Raw genomic sequence first — 16026 nt, forward strand, 5'->3', positions numbered from 1 at the left:
ATAGGTGCTGTCATAGGTTGTCGCCAGGTGACGTAGGTTGTCGCCGGTGCTGACTTGGCTGAATTCCATTGGCAACTGCCTACGTCAACCGGCTACAGGTACCGGCGTCAAAACCGGAGGCGAAAATGACGTGAATTGTCTTCAGTTGTCGCCGACAGGGTCGTAGCTTGTCGCGGGTGGACGTAGGTTGACTTCGGTTGTCGTAGGTTGTCGCCTGTGTGGACGTCCTACTCGCGATGATTCGGTTAGCGGTTGTCGATAGCTTGACGTCAACTAGGTGGTGGATTGTTGTAGCTTGTCGTAGACATTGTTGTGGGGGGGGGGGCCAGTCTTTTTCGACCTGCTAAGACTATGACAGCCGTCTAAAAAAATCGCCTAAATGGGACAGGCCCTGAAGTTGTTGGTTTGTTCCTATTGCCTATGCTCATGCTGAAAGGGCTGATGGCTCCATTTGATTTGTCTTTCAGTATTATCAGCTTGGCCACCAAGTGTGCCATGCCCAGTTTCCGAATGCACCTGAGAGCTCATGGAATGGTAGCCATGGTCTTCAAGACGTTGGACGATGCACAAAAGAACCAGGTAGACTCTCTTTGTTCAATGTTCAGAGGAAGTGTTAATGACAATTATTGTGGTGTATCATTCCAAGTTCCAAAATACATCCAAGTATTGCGAACATGAACTCGCACTGAATCACATGTGGTTGAAGAGATTGGGTTCCAGGAAGGATTTAAGAATAGAAAGCATGAGAGATTTAAAGGGATGAATGCTGGAGCTTGTAGCCTTGATAGCCCCTGGCGGAGTGATCAAAATCAGGGGCGTGCACAGAAAGCAGAACTGAAAGAGTACAACGATCTGTAGGTTAGAGGGGATTTTCCCCGTGTCCACATGGGCTTCCTCCGGGTGATCCGGTTTCCTCCAAAATACCAAAGATGTGCAGGTTTGTAGGTTAATTGGCCGCTGCAAATTTCCTCTTGTGCAGGGAGTGGATAAGAAAGTGGGATAATATAGAACTTGTGTAAACTGGTGATCGATGGTCGATGCATGGATCGATGGACTTAGAGGGCTGAAGGATCTGTTTCCATACTATATCTCTAAGCTAAAACTAAACATACAAACTAATACATAAGGTGGTGTTGGCAACAATCTTTGTCACATTGCTTTTAGTGGTGTCTATGTTTTTGTTATCTGACGTCCGTGCTCCCATGCCCCTAACGAGGATTTGGTGTCCAAGCTCATTGTCCTACTTTCGTCAGTGTGTGTCCATTTGTTGAATCTCTCTTTTTTTTTTTGCTCTGGGTTAGCAGAATCTAGCTCTTTGCACAGCAGCACTAATGTACATCCTGAGCCGAGATCGGCTGAACATGGACCTGGATCGAGCCAGTCTGGACCTGATGATTCGCCTCCTGGAGTTGGACCAGGAGCCATGCGCACGTCAACTGAATGAGAAAGAAATGAAAAAGATAAAGGAGAAAATCCGCAAGCTCTGCGAGACTGTTCACAACCGGCATCTGGACCTGGAGAATATCACGGTAAGAACATGCAGCCTCCTATCTGTCTGCTTTCATTGCTGTTTAAATGAGGTGTGGTGCAGGCAGTAGCTTACTGATACTTCATAAAAGGTAGACATGGTATGTCGACACATTGCTGAAGAGGGCTCTGCTTGACTCTGGTGATTGCTCGTATTCTGATTCAGTAACATACAAGAAATATGATGACTGTCCTGACTTTTTTTCACAAACTTCTCAACCTTCCTTGTTATCATTGGAGCTCTACTGTTGATGTCAAGTAACATAGAGGGAATATAATGTCCTTTCCTGACTTTTTACAAACAACTCTATCTTCTTGGTTAATATTGGACTCAGCTGTTGATATTATAAGTGGCAAATGTAGCCTTAAGCAGCATTATGGCATGGGTGGCATAAATTTTCCCTAGTAGCACAGTGGCAAAGCAGTTAAATTACTGGGGTAATAATCCGGAGAATAATCTCACCAGTGCAGCTGTGGAATTTAAAATCACTTAGCAAGCTGGAATTGTATGAAGAGACTGTCATTAACAAAGATGACACTTAAAAGCTACAACTTCTCCTTTGACTCCTCCCACTTCCTCCAAACCAGAGGCGTAGCTATGGGCACTCGCATGGGCCCTAGCTACGCCTGCCTCTTTGTCGGGTACGTCGAACAATCCCTGTTCCAGACGTACACTGGCCCCATCCCCGAACTCTACCTCCGCTACATCGACGACTGCATTGGTGCTACCTCTTGCACCCATGCAGAACTCACTGACTTCATACACTTCACCTCCAATTTCCATCCTGCCCTTAAGTATACCTGGACTATCTCTGACATCTCCCTCCCGTTTCTGGACCTCACCATCTCCATCACAGGAGACAGACTAGTGACGGACATTTACTATAAACCCACTGACTCGCACAGCTATCTGGACTACACTTCTTCCCACCCGGTCCCCTGCAAAAAGTCTATCCCCTATTCCCAATTCCTCCGTCTACGCCACATCTGCGCCCGGGATGAGGTGTTTCACACTAGGGCTTCTGAGATGTCCTCGTTCTTCAGAAAACGGGGCTTCCCCTCCTCCATTATAGATGAGGCTCTCACTAGGGTCTCTTCTACATCCCGCAGCTCCGCTCTTGCTCCCCCTCCCCCCACTCGCAACAAGGACAGAATCCCCCTCGTTCTCACCTTCCACCCCACCAGCCAGCGGATCCAACATATCATCCACCAACATTTCCGTCACCTACAACGGGACACCACCACTGGCCATATCTTCCCATCCCCTCCCCTCTCTGCGTTCCGCAGAGACCGTTCCCTCCGTAACTCCCTGGTCCACTCGTCCCTTCCTAACCAAATCACCCCAACCCCGGGCACTTTCCCCTGCAACCGCACGAGATGCAACACCTGTCCCTTTACCTCCCCCCTCAGCTCCATCCAAGGACCCAAACAGTCTTTCCAGGTGAGACAAAGGTTCACCTGCACCTCCTCCAACCTCATCTATTGCATCCGCTGCTCTAGATGCCAACTTATTTACATCGGCAAAACCAAGCGCAGGCTCGCCGATCACTTCGCTGAACACCTGCGCTCTGTCCGCATTAACAAAACTGATCTCCCGGTGGCCGAGCACTTTAACTCCCCCTCCCATTCCCAGTCTGACCTTTCTGTCATGGGCCTCCTCCAGTGCCATAGTGAGGCCCACCGGAAATTGGAGGAACAGCACCTCATATTTCGCCTGGGCAGTTTGCAGCCCAGTGGTATGAACGTCGACTTCTCCAACTTTAGATAGCTCCTCTGTCCCTCCCTTCCCCTCCTCCTTCCCAGATCTCCCTCTATCTTCCTGTCTCCACCTATATCCTTCCTTTGTCCCGCCCCCCTGACATCAGTCTGAAGAAGGGTCTCGACCCGAAACGTCACCCATTCCTTCTCTCCCGAGATGCTGCCTGACCTGCTGAGTTACTCCAGCATTTTGTGAATAAATCGAACTGTAAAACCTCAACTGGCTCACTAATATCATTTCAGGTATGAAAACTTACATCCTTGTCATGTCTGACCTTAACGTGACTTGAGACCCACTGACGTGGTTGACTGTTAAATACCCTCTGAAATGCACGTCACTCAGATCAGAAGCAATTAGGGATGGGCAATAACTGTCTTTAGCGAGGACCAAATCACACGGAATAACTGAATTGGAAACTAAATTACATTTACAGACCAATTACAGGAAAACCTGTTGAAGGCATCAGGTAATCAAAATGAATATGCTGCACTTCAGGCCAAGGCTGGCAGCTCAAGTTGCTAGTTTATTTTTTAAATAGCTCAGTTGAAGAGCTCAGTTAAAACATCTTGAATCATTACACAGGCTCTGCAAACTTAGTTTTCCCTCGTAATGTTCACATGTCAGGGTGTAAAATTGTTGCTCGTGTCATGGGAGGGTCGAGGTGGAAGGTGCTGGCAATGACGAGGAGTGAAGATGGAGGAGGTGGAAAGGACAGAAAGTAAGGAGAGTGGAGTGAAGAGGGGGGTTATGGAGTTGGGTAGAAGGAGGCTGGTCTTTGTCCCAATTGTACAGGGAGAGAGTGTGCAATGGAAGAAGTGGTTTGGGCTAGACGAGAAGGGACCTCCAGGGAGGAGATGCTGGGGTGGAGGAGGAAGTGGATGTTGGGTGATGGGATGAAACTGGAGCTGTAGATGGAAGGGGCTATGACAATGCAAGGCTGCCAAGGGATGGAGTAGGGCAGGGTCACAGACTGACGGGTCCTTGTTACCCACCCCATGATGTGAGAGCATGTGGCTGCTCCGAAGGTGCAGCCTTTGTGATTCCATTCTCGAGTTCAAAAAAATTGCTCCAAAGCTTTTCACTGTACCTCCGTACACATGACAATAAAAAACATAAACCTAAGCACTGTTCCACCCCTCTGTCTATCTACGGTGTTCTTTTGAACACGAGAGGTCATTTGAATTGGGCAGGTGAAATTACTGACACAACCATTGACCTGAATAGAGTTATCTGTTTTGCCATCATTAAGCAACCTGTTTAAGTAAATATACTGAGTTTTTATATCCAAAAGCTTTAAACCAAATGACCAAATACAAACACTACGAGGTTTGTATTCTTCAGGCATTTTCCAGTTGCTGGCTTTATGAAGTCCGACCCACTGGCATTTTCAACATTTTTAGGAGTTACCAATGCAAACAAATGCCACTATGTTAGGATTTGCCAAGGACCGTGAAAGGTAGTGTAAAATCAATACTTAATCACTTGCTACTCAGAACGACAGGTGAGAAGAGACTTAAATGTGGATGGGTTTCAAATGTTGTTAATTGTGCATATTCACAAGTGTCGTACTGCCAAAGGTCAGGTACCAAAGGAAGCATTACACTGGGAGAAGAGAGCAAAAGAATAATGCTGTCCGCTGCAGAAGAGTTATGTGCTTGTGGATGACTGATGGCTAATGCCAGCCCCACAAAATGTTGTATTATTTTGTGGGACCTGGTCTATTAAACAATTTGTGGGAATATGCTGTGCCTTTCTTGCGTTTGAAACTGAATCTTTTTTTGGACAGACGGGACATTTGGCAATGGAGACGCTGCTTTCCCTCACATCCAAGCGAGCAGGCGACTGGTTTAAAGAGGAATTGAGACTCTTGGGAGGATTGGATCACATTGTGGATAAAGGTACATGTCTACACAGAATTCGAGTGGGTTATTTTATATTTTCACAGAATCTCTCCAAATGCAAGCATGATTCTACCTTCTCTTGGTGTCCGCCAATGGAAGCAGTCACCATCTATTAATGTCCAGATTTTGAAGCTAATTCATTGCATCTATCGTAATTGACTACCCTGAAAGGTAAGAGTAGGAAGTGTTTGACAATGTGTTCCATTGTTTGACAACTGTAGTAGCAATGAGGACAGGTCTTACTTTTCCATTTTTCATTTTGGGGATGTTCATGGTTATAAATGAAACAAGAGCAAAAACTTTGTTAGAAATCTGAAATATGTTCGTAAGTGATAGGAGCAGAATTAGGCCATTCAGCCCATCAAGTCTACGCCATTCAATTATGGCTGATCTATCTTTCCTCCTTAATCCCATTCTCCTGCGTTCTCCCCATAACCCCTGTACTAATCAAGAATCTATCTCTGCTTAAAAATATCCATTAATGGCCTCCACAGCACTCTGGCAAAGAAATCCCATGAATATAAGCAGAAAATGCTGGAATAATTCATCGGTAGACAGCATCGATAGAGAAAGACCGTTTGCAAAGATCATCAACCACAAACATTAACTCTTTCCGATTTTGTGGCGGATGTTTTATTTGGGTCCTGTTTCTGTCTGGAGGCTCGAAACATATTTGCTCCATTGAGACATCCACAATTGTTTGGTATTAAATATGGTATCTCATTGGAATCTTTCCCCATCTTCCATATAAACTAGCATCTGCAGTTCCTTCCTACACATTTTATATATTTGGAATTTGTTTTATTTTCCTTAGAATTATCTGTTGAGTGCGCTGCAAAGAATTGAAGATTTTTCTAATGTGAATGTATCGATATATACAGGTTCAATGGATTTCTACATCGCAAGGGATTAGAGCTTGTATTGTTTTCCATCCTCTTGGAGATTTTGTACCAATTTTCATCTGGGTCATTTTTCTAAAGTTGTTAGCATTCAGTTCTCTGATCTATGTTTCAGTCAGTCTGAGAAGAAAAGTCAAACTTCACCATCTTAAATCTTGTTCTACATTAACAGTGAAAGAATGCGCGGAACAGTTGAGTAAAAATGAGGAGCAGGACAAACTGGTTGCATCGTTATGGGGTGCGGAGCGCTGTTTACGTGTGTTGGAGAGTGTAAGTATCACAGTGATGCACGGCATCCATTTTAAATTTGCATTTGGAGCACAAGTCACAACAATACTTCGCAGAATAGAGGAATGTTTCATTCTGATATCTAAACAGCATTACTGAATAGCATTCTTTCACTGTAATTGGCACACAAGGGCTCCATTTATCCAGCTTTTTGATGTCAGATGAGTTCGCAGAATCAGTGATTTATATCACAGGAGATAATTTGACCCATTCATGCCACTCTGAGGCAGCAGTATTCTATCTGCTCATTCCACACTGTCCTGCAAACAATACCCTTTAAATTTTTAAGCTCTTCCCTTCTGTTTTCCGTTATCTATCTGCATTGCCAAAAGTGTCCATGATTAAATTTCCTATTTCTATGGTAAATCTCAAAACTATCTAAAAGTAGATTTTTTTAGATAGTTTAGATACTCTCTTATATGTGCCGCCAGTTTATTTTTCTACTACTGTCTCTGACTGCTGGACTTTTGTTATAATGGGCCGAGTAATTAACCTGACTTCTGCATTACTCTTTACCTCCTTGGATTCCTCCTTTTATCAAAAATTACTGCAGGCTCTTGATCAGCTATGCCAATGGCTAATGGAGTTTCATGCAGGTGTGCAAGGTGTTGCATTTTGGGAGGTCAAATCAGGGCTGGACCTTCGAGAATGGTCCTGCTTTATCACAATTCCTTTATCACACCTGTAATTTCCCTGCAAGTATACCCTTCTATATCCTTCCCATTCATTGAATTTAGTGTTTGCTGTTTTATTTTAGCCGTCTGTTATTGTTGCATCATAATTCACATGGTTAATTGTGCTTGCTGCTCCAACTTTGCTTCACGTTTCGTGTGTGAAGAGTGTTTATGTCCCTGATAGAACAATTAAATTCTTACTTGCTGCAGCACAACAGAATATGTAACATAGTACACTAAACAATGATAAACGAGATAGAAAAAAACATACACATACTCACAAGTACACACACACACAGACATATATATATATATATATATTATATATGTATTATATATATATACACACATACTCAAAAAACAAACAATAGTAGTGCAATAATAATAATAGTATTATAGTTCAGAGCTTATTTGAGGTTGTAGTGTTTAAAAGGCTGATCCTGGACATTACAGTTTTAGGCTCCTGCACCACCTTCCCGATGGCAGTGATGAAATGAGTCCATATGCATCCTCCATTAATTTACCCTGCGCCCTTTTCAATTTTGTTTTTCTCTGGTCTAAAATCACCCTACAACTACTCATGTCGATGGGGCATGTTGGATCAAAGGGCCAGTTTCCACGCTGTACGACTCTCTGATGGTTTTCGTTTTTCTTTGTTAATGTTACATATGTTTCCATTTCCCTTTTTCATTCTCCCTCCAACAATATGAGCAGATCGCCCTGCCAGAACAGCGGTCGCAATTCTGTTGAGGGTAAACTCGTCTGATCTGCACAGGCTCCATCCTCCTCTGAACTAGAGCAAAGATCCAAGGAAACTAAAGCCCTTGCTCCTGTCTAGCTGCTTATTCAACCCACTGTCCTATTTCTGTACTTTCCAGTACATATAATGAAGGAAAGCTGGTTCCAAACTTCATTGAGTGTCTTCTTTGGCAACAATGCTGCAAACTCTGCCCCTGCCATTGCGACAATGTGTGCTGCACTCTCATTCTAGAGTACATTTTCACTCACATAAATGCATTTTCCCAAATCCAGGGTTCACTTATGCGCGCAATTATCCACAACCGTAAAATTGTCCTGAACCTTTCCAGGTTAAAAATGGTCCTCGAGAACTCAGCCATTTTCCTGGACTGGGTCAGTCACCAAAAGGCTTAGTACTACTTCACAACACGATTAGTAACTCAATCCATTGGTGGGATAATGGAAGAAATGTTTTGCTTGGGTCCCTGCAAATGTTTCAATTCATAACACCAGTAAACCTCCAATCCCACTTTGGGGTTCCAGGTTAAAAGATGATGGCTTACCCCTGTTGAGAAGCACACAAACAATGATGGGGAATGTAGAAACAAGGATGGGGAACGGTCCACTTAAGATAAAATTCACAGTGGAAACTAAGATGCATTTGTAAGTATTTGAGCTGCTGCGCCATGTTTTATTTTGCTGATGTGATTTGGAAGTTGAATACTGAGATGGAACATTGACTTCCCTTAAGGTTTGAATGTACCACAGGTAAATCTACTTACGGTCTTAATTTATTTATTTTAATCAGGTCACTGTTCACAATCCAGAAAACCAAAGTTACCTTATAGCGTACAAAGACTCCCAGCTCATCATGTCTTCTGCCAGGTAGGTGTGTGGTGGAAGAAACCCTCAGTGTGTTGGTGTGGGAAGTGAAGTTTACCTGGATGTTTTCAGTTTGTTGTGATGATTGTTTGTGATTGACTGTGTGCCCTTTAAGGTGAGCGCAAGATATTGTCTGTACCTAGATCCAAGTATTTCCCCCGTTCACCACATAATTCGTTAAAGTGTACTTAGTTTCAGTTTTCCAATGGCACTGGAGATATAATTAAAAATTATCAAAGGAGTTTGAATTTCTTCTGACTCTCACCTGCAAAACTGGAGAAATACCTCCCAAATGTAAGATTTGATGTTTTTAGAATCTACTTCTGAGAAATCTGTGCAGCGCAATTTTATGAGGAGAGGATGGGGAGAGTTTTACTTTTGATCTGCTAAATGACATTTACTACTCAGTTTTTATTTAGTTAACAATACAGCCAACAATGGACACCAACTTTAGTTCATGTAAGCCAAAGAGATCCGTTGTTTGTTAACATGTGCCTTATCACCCGGTACTTCAGATGTCTGAATCACAAAACTTTTTTTTTTTTTAATCTGTGTTTTTAACCTCTCCTGTGTTAATGACTTTTAACTATGAAACACATTCACAAACCTTCAGTTGCCCGGATCTCTCAGCTTTGATGGTCTGAGAGTCTGGGGTCAATGATTCACCAGCTGTCAGTGGATTTCTGAATGCAGCAAACAACCTGTGCTGAGACTAACCTCTTTGCTGCAGTCAGCCAAACCAAAGTGTTAAATTGCTTTCCATTTTGGGGGAAAAACAATGATTGGGGTTTTTTTTAATGGTGGAACCCTATGAAGCTTGTCAGACACAATTTCTATTATAAAAATAGTGCTAATTTTCATTTGTTGGTCCATATTTTCACAATTGCCAAGTAATTTTGTCTCAAATTTTGATTTTGCCCCACCATAGAACAGTACAGCACGAGAACAGGCCCTGCCACCCCGCAATGCGCAAACATGATGCCAAGGCAACTCTTATTTACCTGCACATGATCTATATCTCTCCATTTCCTGAATATCCACATTTCTATCCAAACGTCTCAGCACGTACCCCTCTCTAGTCCGTCTCTAAGCACACACCCCTCTGTTGTCCCATTCCTAAGCACATACCTCTAGTCCTTTTTCTGGAGCCAGACTTTTTCTTCTTGTCAACCCAAGAGTTCCGCAGAAGGCATAAGTTACTGCATCCTATTTGACATGTTCCTTGCATTTATGCACATGCAGTCCACTGTCATGTTTAATCCGTTTTTATTCTTGGATTTCCTTACCGTGGAGTAATCTTCCTCAAACTTCCCATTTCTATTTAATTGTGGTATCCATTGTCACCACCAAATTAATTTACATCTGTTCCTGAAGCACTGGTTAATCCCTCCGTGAGAACGATCCCATCCAAGTATGTTGTGGTGCATGTCATCCCTCGAGTACGGGTCTGCTCTCCCTTTTGTCCAACAAACCAGTTTTATTCCTCTCTTTCTGTACTCACTGTTCATCTGTTTGATCGTTTAGTTTGGTTTCCACGTGGTTTTGTGGTCAGGTTTGTAGAGGTTGCAATATTGGAACCTCTTATAGTTTAGTTATTTTAGAGATACAGCGTGGAAACAGGCCCTTCGGCCCACCAAATCCGCACTGACCAATGATCACCCCGACACTAGTTCTATCCTGCACACTAGGGACAATTTACAGAAGCCCATGAATCTACAAACCTGTACGTCTTTGGAGTGTGGGAGGAAACTGGAACACCTGGAGAAAACCCACGGGGTAACAAGGGGAACTTACAGCACCTGCAGTCAAGATCAAACCTAGGTCTCTGGTGCTGTGCTACTGTGCTGCCTTTAACGTGGCCTTTAATTTATTTATGTCAAAAGGCAGGACGTGATCATCGTCACACATGGCCCCATGACCTGCAGTAGTGAGATAATCCCACTGTATATCACCAATGCTGTAATCATTCGATATAGTACAGGAGGGAGTTGAAACCAATTCTGGTGCTGGCGATAAAATTGAGTCTGCCTGTCTCTCACTGTGTTCTAGCCATGCTCCAGAGTGCGAGTTTGATAACTAATCACAAAGTCAAATCTAGGGCCATGTACTGTGTACTATGCTGGCTGTACTTGCATTAGTTGAAAATATTATCCGATGAGATTGAAGCTGAGAAAGCAGGCGTTCAACACTACCGCAGTGCAGGTATCACAAATCAGAGGGCGTCATCACCCTGTCTGCACACCCCTCCCCCGGTTAAAGTTGCATTCCCAGTCCAATGAGTTTGCTCCACAACCCCCCCTTTGTCCAACAGGCTTCATAGTGGAGTAAGAAAGCTCAAAGCCCATTTGAGGAAAGGAAACATAATATTTTCCTCTGCTGTTCCCCACTGATGAGCCGGACAAATCGTTTTAAATCTTTAGCCTGATCTTCTGCCAAAGGCAGTTATTCGGCAAGCTGTTTTGCTGAGCAACTTTTACACTGCCTTCCTGCTCTGATCAGTCATGTTCACATTTCCCCTTTTGAAACTGCGACTGTGTACAGCTGTGCGTTTTTAATATTTTTAAAAAAAAGGATGTTTCTGTTGCCAGCAGGTTCATGGTTGACACAGACAGTTGGCTGAATATAATAGTTGTCAGCAGCTTTGAGCGGCCCTTGCTCACTGGAGCATCATTTTACATCATTGTTTTCCGCTACCTGACCCGAGTCGGCATGGAGAATGCAGCTTGCAGAAAATAAATATTTTCCATTTGCCTCGTTTTGCTTAACGTTAGCTGCCAGTGTGCTTTGCACCTCTGACAGATGTGAAAACATGTTTCTGCTAATCTGCAGTGTGTTGTTTTCAATTCGGTGGCCTCTGCCTGCCCTCGCTTCCCTTCCCTGACACTCAAAAGGAAATATTTATCTGTCCCAACTGCCTTCCTTTGACCAAGAGGTGGTGCAGTTGGATGCAGTGGGCTGTGTTTTCACTACCACTTCTGTCAGGTTTCTAGATGTAACCACTGAGTGGCACTCCATCCAATTGCAAGAAAAAAACGCTCCACAGGCATGCGCACTGAATTTCTTGGGGAAGTAATTGTCTGGTAAACTAGCGTATTAAACAGGCAAACACAAAATGCTGGAGTAACTCAGCAGGGCAGGCAGCATCTCTGGAGAGAAGGAATGGGTGACGTTTCGGGTCGAGACCCTTCTTCAGCATTCTGTTTAATAATTGAAGGATAAATAAATAGGCATGGAACAATCCAATAACTCCACTACTTGTAAAAGTGATGTCATGGGAGCTTTTACACTCACCTGGGGAGAACAGGTAGAATTTGGTTTAGCATCTGATCTTAAAGTCAGCTCCCTGATGATGTGTTCATCCCTGAGTACCACACGGGCATTCGCCAAGATTTTTGTGCCTAAATCTGAATATAACCTGAATCCACAATCTTGTGACTCAGGCAGGCGTACTGCCCATTTAGCTGCGGCTAACAAATTGGAAATTACCAGTGAAGGCATAGTATTTTTTTTAAAAGAAAGCATTTCTATTGAATCCTGTTGAGACCAAGCAATTGCACACAGATTTAGTTTCAGTCATAGAAAGAATCACTGGAGAAAGTATAAATAAAAACATGATAAAGAACTGAGAAATTATTACTTGAGGAAAATGAACAAGTTGGAGCTCTTGTCTCGAAACTATGATCAGTATTACCTAGTCGAGATCTTTATCTACCTAACCAAACCTCTAATTTTGTTATCAGTTTTGAGGAGTCTGGAGATGAAGGACCTAAGGAAAGATAGTCATTAACAGATCTAGTAGAGAATTCAGAATAAACAATATTTTTATTTGCTGGTTCGATGTGGCATCAAGTATAGTTGAGACAAATTAGTACAGTTATGGGAAAGCTTGATAAACACAGGGGGTGAAAATTAAATTTACTGGTGAAATAGAAGGGAAAGTAGTTGTGTGGAGCATGTTGATAGGCATGAGCATATTAAACAATGACATATTTCTCAGCTGTGAAATTCTTTGAATAATTAATATACTTAACGAATTAGCTCCTTTATGACAATGTGGCACAGGTGCCAGCAATGTGGTACATCTTCCTTTTGTCAGCAATTTTTAAGAGCTTTCTAATTAGTTGTTTTCCATTTCTGATCAACACTATCAAAGTTTCTCCTTTGAGTATCCAGTGCCATCTTGAAGCTGTTATTGAATCTGCCACCTGCCCCCCTTTCGGCTCTCTGCTCTTGTTACGCGAGTCATTTCACTTTCAGTCTACATGTCCTGACACAGCACAGATCTGCATCTTAACGTGATGCTGTCATCCTACTTAACGTGATGCATATCAGCATTAATACTTCATTGAGTTACCTGTGTGGATACCTAGAAGTGTCAGTTCATGGAAACAGGGGTGTTTATTACTTGTGCAAGGAACCGCAGATGCTGGTTTAAACCGAAGATAGACACAAAAAGCTAGAGTAACTCAGTGGGACAGGCAGCGTCTCTGGAGAGAAGGAATGGGTGACGTTTTGGGTTGAGACCCTTATTTAATACTTTGTTTTTTCGATTATTACATTGAAAATGCCTCATTATCAGTTTAGTCCCACAAAGGATTGCATTCAACGATTGGCCCTCAACCTGATGTTATCTCGTGGAATCAGGCCAAACACTTGCAAGGAAACCTGAATACTTCCACTGCCCCCCCTTCAGCTGTTGAATTAATACTGTTCCACATATTAAACATCACTTGAAAAAAACATTGAGGATAGGAGAGACACAGTGTGCTTTGGCTGAGGTGTTCATTGTCCATCACTAAGGCCAAATGTTTCAAGGGAAGTTGCAAACAGTAAATATTCTCCAAAACTAACAGTACAGTGGCATGATCAACCAATGTGAAAATCCCCCTGCTACTTTCTGTTTGCAGCTGGACAACAAATTGAATTGTTGCACTGCTTATCTAATCTTAGTTGCAAGTAAAGTGATACAAGGTGTGCCACATGTTTGCTAATGCATGTTTTATCTACACTCAGCAAAGACCTCCCTCGCCAGATGTAGGGGGGTGGGGGGACCAAATTCTCGAGGTGAAGTGCGTATGATATCGTGACTGCATTTGACTGTTGATGTTCAAGTAATCCTAGCCAAAATTGAAGTCGGGAGCCACAAATGGAGTTTGATTGTTATAGGCCAATAAGCCCAGCCACAGATCATTGCCATAAGATTTCATCGTGGTATAATCCTTGGCCAGCCACATTCAACTACTTCAGCATCCTTCTGCCTCTCAAAAATGGGGAAGTTCACCATGATAAGTAGTGAACAATTAGTTCACTATTTACTCTACTGCAAGTGCACCATGCTAAATCTGTACACCGTCATCCAGATGTTCCACAAGATCTTGCTTAGACTTTGGAAATGTCACCATATAGATCTGTGATTTGTAGTGTAGAAGCATGTGCAGCTGGTGCCTGCAGCAGCACAAATTCTAAGATTGCCCTCTGGTTTTGCACACTCTCTTGATTCGGAAAAAAAATCAATTTATTTGTTAATAATTCTAGGTCTTGGAACTACTGTCCAATAGTACTAAATGTGCAATCACTATACAGATTTTGATAGCTCAACTTGATGGTTCACTACCACATTCTCAAGCATTTAGGTATAGGATATAAAATTATTTTAATGGGCATCTACAAACTAGTGCCCAAGAAGAGTAAGGTGACTATTGACTGATGGCACTAACATCCATGGTGATAAGGTCATTTGATGAGTTGGTTATGGCACATATCAACTCCTCCCAAAGCAAGAACCTGGGTCATACAATTTGCCTACCACCACAACAGGTCAACAGAGGATGCAATCTCACTGGCTCTCCACTCTGCACTGGACCACATGGACAGTAAAAACACTTACATCAGCCTGTTATTCATAGACTACGGCTCGGAGTATAACACCGTCGCTTTTCACACCTTACCCTTCCATGTCCCTCGTTTCCCTCTCCCCTGACTCTCAGTCTGAAGAAGGGTCTCGACCCGAAATATCATCCATTCCTTCCATCCAGAGATGCTGCCTGTCTCACTGAGTTACTCCAGCTATTTGTGTCTATCTTCTTTGTAGCTGGTGCTTGGCAGCGCACTAATTCTAAGATTGCCCTCTGGTTTTGCACACTATCTTGGCTTGGAAAATCAATTTATTCATTATTAATAATTCTAGTTCTTGAAACTACTTCCCAATAGTTCTAAATAGACAATCGCCACACAGATTTCGATGGCTCAAGTTGATGGGTCACGATCACTTTCTCAAGCTTTTAGGTATAAAATCCTTTAAAAGGGCATCAGTAATACTGCTGCCTGGGGTGACATGCTTCAATGACTACCAACCAGTGGCACTAATGTCTATGGTGATGTAGTGCTTTGAGGTGTTGGTTATGGCGCATATTAACTCCTCAACAAGAACCTGGACCCACAACAATTTGTTACCACAGCAGATTGTCAAAGGATGCGATCTCACTGGCTCACGACTCTGCACTAAGCCACTTGGACAATAAAAACATAAATCGGGCTGTTCTTCATAGACTGCAGCTCAGCATTTAACACCATCATCCCCTCCAAGCAGTTTACCAAGTTCATGGAACTGGGTCTCTGCGCATCCCTATGCAACTGGATCTTAACTTCCTCATCAACAGACCATAACCTGTAAGAATTTGCACACACACTTCCTCCTCGATAACCATCAGCATAGGAGCCCCTTCAACGCCCTGCTCTGCCCACTCAATGCTCGCGCCTATGTAGCCGAACACAGTTGGAACTCGATCTTCAATGCTAATGACACCACCATTGTTGGACGAATTATAGATGACAATGAGTCAGAGTGTAAGAGGGAGATCGAATGACTGACCAAATGGTGCCAGCAAAACAACCTTGCTCTTAATGTCAGTAAGAATAGCCTACATTGGGGAGACTGCACAGCTGATGTGCTTGCCCTGTTACTTACTTGGTCTGGTACACACTAATTATGCCTTAGCACATCTTCCATTTCTCAATACTTGATGGGCTATGAATTGTTTAGGGGGTAGTGACTGCCACAGAACCCAATGTTGCATTTCTTGTATTGAAACATGGCATTTGCAAACATCTGTTGGTGTTTGTGAAAATCCAATTGCCTGTTCATTAACAAACCCAGAGTGCCACCTGTGGTTTTATAGGTTTTGATTCTTGACCATTCTTGATGTGTTTGCATCCTGTGACTGGGCAGATGGTTGCTGAAACAATCGGTCGTCAAGCTTTGCCTGGAGTCGGTGCATTTTCTGTATGTTGTGACATTGAAACTAGTGTATGAAATACATGGTGCTCTCTCTAGGTATGCAGCACTCAAGGCAAGGTGG

The 16026-nt window shown here is 43.0% G+C and overlaps 1 protein-coding gene across 3 annotated transcripts in view; it reads left to right on the forward strand.

The window, feature by feature from the left end:
- LOC144610075 (wings apart-like protein homolog) overlaps positions 1 to 16026 on the forward strand; it is a 149364-nt gene that overhangs the window by 101385 nt on the left and 31953 nt on the right. For 2 of the 3 annotated variants that reach the window (XM_078428601.1, XM_078428603.1), the window contains exons 8-12: positions 468 to 579; positions 1302 to 1529; positions 5073 to 5184; positions 6259 to 6356; positions 8595 to 8671. In XM_078428601.1, coding sequence (XP_078284727.1) covers positions 468 to 579; positions 1302 to 1529; positions 5073 to 5184; positions 6259 to 6356; positions 8595 to 8671 — 627 coding nt within the window. The remainder of the gene's footprint in view (positions 1 to 467; positions 580 to 1301; positions 1530 to 5072; positions 5185 to 6258; positions 6357 to 8594; positions 8672 to 16026) is intronic. The other variant, XM_078428602.1, reaches the window with a different exon arrangement.

Source organism: Rhinoraja longicauda, chromosome 35 (genome assembly GCF_053455715.1).
Source record: "Rhinoraja longicauda isolate Sanriku21f chromosome 35, sRhiLon1.1, whole genome shotgun sequence".
Classification (NCBI taxonomy): Eukaryota; Metazoa; Chordata; class Chondrichthyes; order Rajiformes; family Arhynchobatidae; genus Rhinoraja; species Rhinoraja longicauda.